This window comes from Pseudonaja textilis, chromosome 4, assembly GCF_049901715.1.
Source record: "Pseudonaja textilis isolate UNSWEBS1 chromosome 4, rPseTex1.2, whole genome shotgun sequence".
In the NCBI taxonomy this organism is placed as follows: domain Eukaryota; kingdom Metazoa; phylum Chordata; class Lepidosauria; order Squamata; family Elapidae; genus Pseudonaja; species Pseudonaja textilis.
Genome location: NC_141993.1, coordinates 2227039 through 2235597, shown reverse-complemented (window position 1 = coordinate 2235597; position 8559 = coordinate 2227039). Strand labels below are relative to the sequence as shown.

Genomic DNA, 8559 nt, shown 5'->3' with positions numbered 1-8559 from the left:
ACAGATGAGCTGTATTTTGTTTGTCAGTTGCACTCTGACAATAAAGGTAATAAGTACTGAAGTATTGAAGATTGGTCTACCAAAGGTTTTGTATGCTCTAGTTAGCAATTCGATATTTCTGGAGAAGCTTCAGTAAGATTAGTTTTACAACCCTTAATGCCTTTTTGGCAACGCTGTTACAGTGAGCTCTGGCGCTTAGGTCGTTTGATAGGAGTGCTCCAAGGTCCTTGACAGAGTGAGAGTCGTCAATACTGACTCCTTTTCACAGTGGTCTCGTCTGGACATGGGATCGTCCTAGTGGATGAACCTTGCCAGGATCTATATTTGGTCCAGTGCCCCGTTCCTGGTCTTCATAGCTCAGCCAGCTGCTTTCAATACCACGGAGTGTTACTTGCTTTTCATCTTTATCAAGTTTTGAGCGGACTGTCGGTTGCAGTGCCCCCCATACACACACACACAAGAGAGAGAGAGAGAGAGAGAGAGAGAGAGAGAGAGAGAGAGAGAGCGCCGAGAACGTCCGAGACTCGCTTGGAGCGTTTGGCGCCCCCTCGCGGCGCAAGCCGTTTCCGGTTCAGTCCCGAGGACAGCGGCTCTCTTCAGAAAAACTCTATGGCCGACCAGAAGTCATCCAGCCTTCGGCTTTGACCCGGCCGCTCGCCCTTGAGAGACGCGATGGCCTCTGTCGTTGCTCGGGGCCGCCTCGGCGCCCTCCTCCGCCCGTTCGCCTGGCCGGGAGATGGCAGCCGCCGCCTCGGTCCGTGAGTACCTCTGCGTCTCGGGCGGGGAAGGGAGGCGGGCCTTGAAGCTTGGCCTCTGGACGGGACAGACGAAGTGGGGTGGGGGGGCGCCTTGCGGAGGTCGGCTGTTGAAGTCCTCCAGGCTTCAAGTTGCCAAGGTTGGAGACCCCGGGCCCGGAGGCCTGCAGCCCGCCTTGTGGGGCTCCCGTCTGCTTCCGAAGCGTGATGTGTGGCGGGGGCATTAGGCCGCTCCTTTGCCGTAGCAGAGACGTCAAACTCGGCTCCTTCTCCGGACCGGACCGGTTGATTACAAGGGTCTTTCAAACTTGGTCAGTTTAAGACTTGTGGACTTCAACTCCCAGAATTCCTGAGCTAACGTGGCTGGAGGAGGAGGAATTCTGGGAGCTGAAGTCCACAAGTCTTCGAGCTGTCAAGTTGGAAGACCCCCTTGGGTTAATATGAAAAAAAAAGCCATTTTGAGGAATTGAGAAGTGCAGCTGTGGCCCTTGAGCAGCCCTTTGCCTATGGTGCACTGCCCTTTGGCGGTTCTCCCGCACCCTTTCTGTCCTCCTGTTGAGGTTTGTGCAGGAGGCCTTTCCGAAAAGCCTCCGCCGGGGATGGGTGAGGGGTCTGGGTTTCTGATTTTGTACCTGGTCAATATAGGACTAATTGATCTTTAATGGTGTTGGCGTGTAATAGAAGTAGCGGGTTGCGGTGATGCCCCAATACTGTTGCAAAGCATGACTAGTTTAACGGGAGATGTGGGGTCAGGTAGCCAAAACAAAAGGGATTAGGACAACTTAACAAAAATACATGTAAATGAAGACTCAATCATCCAGGCCAAAAGTATTTAATAAATATTTGGTCCAAGCTGCCATGATTTAACCTAAGATAAAAAAAATAATAATAATACAGAAATATTCACAATGGAAGTGTGGATTGTGAAGATGCTAGAGCATGCTAAAATGATTTAAATTGATTTTGGGAAGGAACAATAACTACTTTGAAAACACTTGGTGGACTTTTTTTTTTTAAACCTAAAATGGACGCAAATGAGTTAGTGATGTCAGGATTTACTGATTTAAAAATGTGGCTTATGGTAAGATAAAAACCAAGATTGAGAAGGAGGAAATGGTAATCATGCTAATAACTGCTTTAAAGAAAATCAGAAGTCACTTCTTTAGATATTTTCCTTTTTATTTCTTCCTCTTTTTCACTATATATTACATACTTTATACTTTATATTATATATTTAATATGTATGCTTCTTTTTAAGTTTCTGTAGTTTCTATTGTGTAAAGTTCTATTTTCAATATAATTAAAAGTAACCTTGATCACTTTCATTAGCAGACCAATCTTAAATATCCTGAATTTACTCTAAGATGACATTAAATAATGGATTCATATATTCTATTAATACAAATTAAAATTATAGGTTTTTATTCCATATTACCTTGTTGATAGTGTCAGTGAAAATAAAGTGTGGTCTAGTCGTTAAGGCATCAGACTAAAAAACTGGAGACTGCGAATTATAGTCCTGCCTTAGCCATGAAAGTCAGTTGGCTACTTTGGGCCAATCCCTCTCTCAGCCCAAATCACCTCACAGGATGGTTGTTGTGGGGAAAATAGGAGAAAGAAGATAATCAGACTTATCATCTGCACTGCGCATTTTTTCTCTACACTATTTTTGAGTTGTTGCTCTTTCTGCTTTTAGCTTCAGAGCTGCCCAAGCATCTGCTTCCAGGGTCATACCCCAAGACTCCACAAGAGCAGGCAGCTGCTGCAAAGAAATACAACCTGACACTGGAGGACTATCAGACATATGCAGATGATGGTGTGGGGTACGTTTATTTGTATATGCAAGAAACCAAATATTATCTACAAAGATAGGAACAAAAAATGTGATATTAGAATTGTGGACTATATATGCTTATCAGACCCTCATAATTGACTTTCATAGTTGGCATTCATTGGGAAATTTTAAAAAAAATATAAATCCAGATTAAAGGGAGATTTAAATTTGGAAGGAATAGTGGAATCACATCTGCAACATTATTTAAATCAGAAATATAAATGTGTACTTAGCAGTTTGTGTATTATTTCCCATGGTATATATACATATGGTATATACATATACCAAGTATGCTGATCTAAATCATGGAAGGTCCTGTTATCCTCACCAAGCATTTGTAACAACAGTGTGTTAATCAGTATGGCTTGCTTTAGAATTTAACTGTTAATCAGTTAATTAAATTGTTAATATGGCTTGCTTTAGAATCAAATTGGGACCCATTCTAGCCCTGTGGTTTCAAAAAACAACTGATACATTTTCTTCTGTTTCATCAAGTGATAAATATCCTATGTTTCTTTGCTGAACAATTATAATGTTGGAACAAGACTATATCATGTTGAATTTGCAACCAAGGAGGGGAAATGTACTAGTTTGATAGTGGAGACATCCCTAGTAGGAATGTTTTTTTAAGATAAATGTGTAAGATACTCAAATGTTGGTTGATTATATTAATCACTTTGTCCTCAATTTTTGAGGACTTAATTCATCCAGCAGTTAATTAGTCTATAATAGGGATAGGCAATATGTTTGTGATACTTAAAAATGCACAATTCAACCTGCAAGAGACAAACATGGTAGTGTGATACTCCTGTCACTTGCAGCCCTCTTGAGCAGTTATTAAGTTTAGCAGACAGATTATTATTTTTTTCTTATTTTAAATCACTAGTAAATTGTATTGTTATTGGTTGATTTAAGCACTGAAAAGATTTAGGAACAACCTGGGTCCATAAAATGTTTGCTGGTGGTCTAAAACTCTGTTCTCATATTTTCATAGTTACGGTGATTATCCCAAACTCCCAGATCAATCCGTACAAGCAAAAAATCCTTGGTATGAGTGGGATTACCCTGAACTGAGGCGCAATTTTGGAGAACCAGTAAGAAAAAGAATTAATTTGGGGTCTACCTATTTTTCAATTCTGTTTGTAATCCAGAATCCCATATTAAAATTAATGGCATATCTGAGTGCAATAATATATTTGGTAAAAAGTTCAATCCTTCCGTGAGTCCAATACTCAAGCATATTCTCTATTTCTGTTTCTCCGATATACTTTAAATCAGCACTGAAATCCCTACTTTGATTCTGGTATTGACAATACTACTATGTCCTTATTAAACTTGACCAAAAGTTATTTATTGGCCAGCTATTGGCCTGTTACATTTTGACTCAGAAGCAATATAAACAATAAAGTGATGACTTCAATATGCTATTCTAGTATTGAAGTGTCTTTAGCAAATATTTTGTCAAACAACATTTCAGCTTACACCTACTTCTTGAGTTACAACTGTAATGGAGCCTACCTATGATGGTCATAAAGTGGGTCAATCATCATGGTTTGCTTTTGGTAAAACCAGTGAATCCCAGTTTTCAGCAAAACTGTCATAAAATACGGCCATGTGATTGTGGGATGCTGCCATAAATTTGGCCTGATTGCCTATCGCCTGAAGTGTGTTTACATGATTTGGGGGATGACCATCGGAACTGTGAATCCAGGGTGTAAATATCTCCCAAGTTGGTTTGTTGGAACTTTGGTCATTAAGCAACTGGTCGTAAGTCAAGGACTATCTACCTGTTTTATTTCATTAATTGAAGCCAACTTTAGATCTTTACTTAGTGATAAGAGTTTCTTCAGAATTCAAAGAAGCTTTATAAGTAAAATGGGATAATTGAGAAGTACTGATTAATAATATCTTCAGCAGCAACTTTGTAGACATCTTCTTTTATTTTAACAATTGTACAAAGAAATCAGTATAACGAATCTGTTACTGCAGTATTTAATCCTGTCTCTTCTTATCTTTTTTTTAATCAGTTGCACCGGAATTTCGATTTATTTGTACGGTCACGGGTTGATACGTCCCCGACTCCCGTTCCCTGGCATATCATGAAGATGTATTTTTGGGGGTTTATTGGAATCACGTTAGTCATGGCTTTTGTTGGTGAAATGTTTCCAGCATACCAACCTGTGGTAAGTTCTGAATCGATATTTTTTTCAAGAGATCTTGAATCTCTGTAGTTGGGGAGATCTGCAAAAATTCCTGCCTAAATTCTAGTGCCTCATACAATTCCGGAAAAAGGAAACATTCTCTCATCTATTAAAATCATTTTAACTAGAATCCTTGAATTCCCTATTAGTTATGTATAGTTTCAAGAAGTAGGACAGTGGTAGAATATGGCATTACTTTTTTTTTTCAGTTGGGGGGGGGTGTCTTTGGTAGATATGAATGCACAAGATTTAATCCAGTCAAGAGGAGCTGCTGTTGTTAAAAGGGAGAGACATGGGTAGACATTATTCAACATAGATGCCTTCCCAATTTTGAGAAGAGAAGAGAAGAGAAGAGAAGAGAAGAGAAGAGAAGAGAAGAGAAGAGAAGAGAAGAGAAGAGAAGAGAAAAGAACTTTCCAAAAGCAGATAAAGCAGTTAGTTTAGGGTACCCACTGTGGGCAGTATTCGCTTCACTGAACATAGCAAGTTGATCCAGAAAATTCAGCCCATGGTCCCAAAAAAACAAACCTCTCATGTGAATACCATTTTAGAGCATTTTTTTTACTACTACCGGTAACTGAATTTTTGTTCTCTTTAAGATTTGATGCTAATTGTCCTTTGCACGTTTTTTAACTTTGTGCATAGGAAATAAATGACTTTGGTTTGTAAAGAACTTGTTTCTGAATTTGAAATTTTTTAAAATTCACATTTAATTCAAGAATGTTTTTTTTTTACTGGTGGGGAAATAGAATCTTGGAATTACCAGTATAAGTTTCTTTCTGTGATAAATGGAAAGTGTCCCGCTTCTTTGGATGAAAAAAATTCACTAATAGAAAGAATAATGCATAGTTTTTTAGATTTTTTTTTTTAAGATCTTGAATTCTGGGTACAATGAGTATATTCTATTATTTTATTTATTCTTCTCTTTAAAATTACAGTATAATCCCTGCATCATTTTAAAGTTGTCAGTTCCTGCGATGCTACAGCCCAAAGTATTCCAGAGACTTATGCACGTCTGATTTACTTAAAACTTGCCGCAGACTTCACTCACTCAAACAACAGCTTGCAGTTTGCTCACCATTGTGATAACTGAGAGCAGAAATGAAATAACAGACTTGATATTCTGAAAGCACGTAACTAGCTTTTATTGAGATTGATACTGCAGTAACGATCACCTTTAACCCACACTGGACATAGTATGAGGAAAAGGGGATGCCCTTTCCATTAAGACCCACATATTTATACCCATAAATGGTTACATAAACAGTTACACAACACATCTTGCTTTCCAAATCAAAATTACATTAAATCCCATAGGAAAATTGTGGGTCTTTCCACAAAATTTCCCGCACTTGACCTTGGAAACTGATCAATGTTCTTTATTCAGATTTATCTTCAGATTTCCTGTTATTCAAATACCAGAAGATTATAAGACGGTTATTAATATCTTTTAATGTGACTTATAATGTCAAAGCGCCCCAGCACATATCTCTTAACTTATGCAAAGTACATAGTTTCGCAATCTTGTATAATTTCTAGCAGAAAACACATTGCATAAATGTTCTGAACTTTAAAAGTTCAGACTGCGAACACAAAATGGCTTCAGTTCGGCTCTTTATATTCTCAGGTGTAATAACCAAATTTTCACCTATAACAACCATTCATACCCAGGTGTCTCTTGCAGAAACACAAGGAGTGTCAAATTCGTGTTGTCATGGCCTTGTCGTGACATATCACAACTTTTTTCCCCTTCACTAAACCGGGCGTGGCCAGCACGTGACGCACTTTGCCCATAGACCATGAGTTTGACAGCCCTAATCTACGGTGTTGAATGTGTCAGGATTGCTGCTGGGACTTAAGATCAATGCCTTCTTCACTCTCCAGCATTCTCACTGAAGTCTGTCCTGAGGTGGTTTGTAGGATCTCCTTCCTGTTGCTCAGCAATATGGACCTGGTTGTGCTCTATGAAGAAGGAATCCTCTTCCTCCTCCATATCAAATTTCACATCAGATACTGCATCACATCAGCGGGCAATAATTTTTTTTAAATAGAGTGAATAATGGTACCAGATTTAATTCTGGTTATTTGCACCTTCTGGTATGAGATTCTGTATTTTAAGAATTACATGTTATTAATTGATTCTTACTGTCTCCTTTCATTTCAGGGACCAAAGCAGTTTCCTTATAATGATCTATATTTGGAGAACAGAGCAGAACCCAGTACTGAACCAATGCCGGTGAAGCACTATGAGATTTAAAAGTATCTGGACTTGCAGGACTTTTTTGTTTTGTTTCGACTTTGGTAGACCTATATTTCACCTAATTCTTGTTTAAAGATTGTCCTGAAAAAGCAATGATGCTTCTTTCTATGTGTAACCTGTATCCTATCATTTTTTTCATAAAGAGAGGAGAAGAATTACAGACTGTTGGGTCATTATGTATTGGACATGAGAAGCCTGAATGGCTTAAGGAAAATAAAAATAAATGTAATTATATACAAATGTATGAGTTAATTGAGTTTTGCACTTGTTAATTCTTCCTAGCAGTGGGAATATATCCTTGGGCTTCACTTAATAAACAAATCAGAGGTACAGTAATTTATGTGAATCCTTTTAATCTTTCAGTATTCGTGCATCGATATGACCTAAAATGTAATCAGACTTCCACGTGTCCTAAAACAAAATAAAGTAGCCAATTAAACAAATGAGTCAAAATAATGAAAGAGAAGTAAAAAACATATTTTTTCATTTATTCATTGAGAAAAATTATTCAAAGCTACATATTTTAAGCACCACTGTTTCATTTGCTTCAGATTTAAGATCATATCTACTTAAAAGAATACCCAGTAACGATTATCTGTTGGGTAAATGTAAAATAGATTAATTCTTGTTTTAGGTACTTTTTAAAAACCATCTCTCATACTGGTTATTGATTGCTTGTGCATTTTGGCCAGAGACTAGTTTTAGGTTATGGTATAATTTAAATCAGTCTTTAGAAAAAGCATATATTTTTTTCAGACAGCTTGCTTTGTAGAAGTGAGCTTGCCTTCCCAAATATCAGAACTGTAAACAGACACAGACACACAAGACAGAGCATTTGAATAAGCATGTTCACATATCAGACCCTGAGACTATGGAGTTTCTGAATCAAAAATCAAATTCTAATCCCATCCTAGATGGTTATTATACACCAACTGTATCCCTTGTATGTCTGAATTACATGTTGAGTGGTCAGCCATTTCAATTATAATAAATAACTGAATTAAATTACTGCCTCTTTCCTTGATGAGAAAAATCTAAAAGCTCAAGATCATCAAGCGCTTCTAAGTTTACAGTGTCCTGAGCTTCATACACAAAAAAATAGAATAGCATTGAAATGGTTCTGATTAAGGGAGGAAGAATTCTAAGTTCAAAACTACCCTGATTGAAAGGCTGGATAATTTTTCTCAGTATTGATCATTTGATCTCACTATCAGCTTCTAACAGATGTATCCAGTTTCACATAGATTTCCTTAGAGTTTAATTGAATTAATTAAAGGGTAAATATGATGGTTTAAGAATCAACTAAATTTATTCAAGACTATAGAATGAAAATTATTCTCTGAAATTTGTTAATACAATATAAACGTATAATCAAAAGACTAAAATGAATGAGTTTGATTAAATTGCTAATGCTTAATATAGCCAATAAGCAAATAGATTATATGTTATCTGGTACTGGATGTGCCACAGTAACTTGTGGTAGTTTTGTGTAGGTTTGAATTAGAAATT

At 37.6% G+C, this 8559-nt stretch overlaps 1 protein-coding gene across 1 annotated transcript; it reads left to right on the top strand.

Annotated features, from left to right (window-relative positions):
• Nucleotides 1-592: 592 nt before the first annotated feature.
• Nucleotides 593-7302, top strand: NDUFB8 (NADH:ubiquinone oxidoreductase subunit B8). The gene is made up of 5 exons (XM_026714534.2): nucleotides 593-754; nucleotides 2452-2578; nucleotides 3584-3683; nucleotides 4617-4772; nucleotides 6955-7302. Exons 1-5 carry the CDS (start codon nucleotides 673-675, stop codon nucleotides 7045-7047), a joined length of 558 nt encoding a protein of 185 aa, XP_026570319.1. The 5' UTR covers nucleotides 593-672; the 3' UTR covers nucleotides 7048-7302.
• Nucleotides 7303-8559: the final 1257 nt, after the last annotated feature.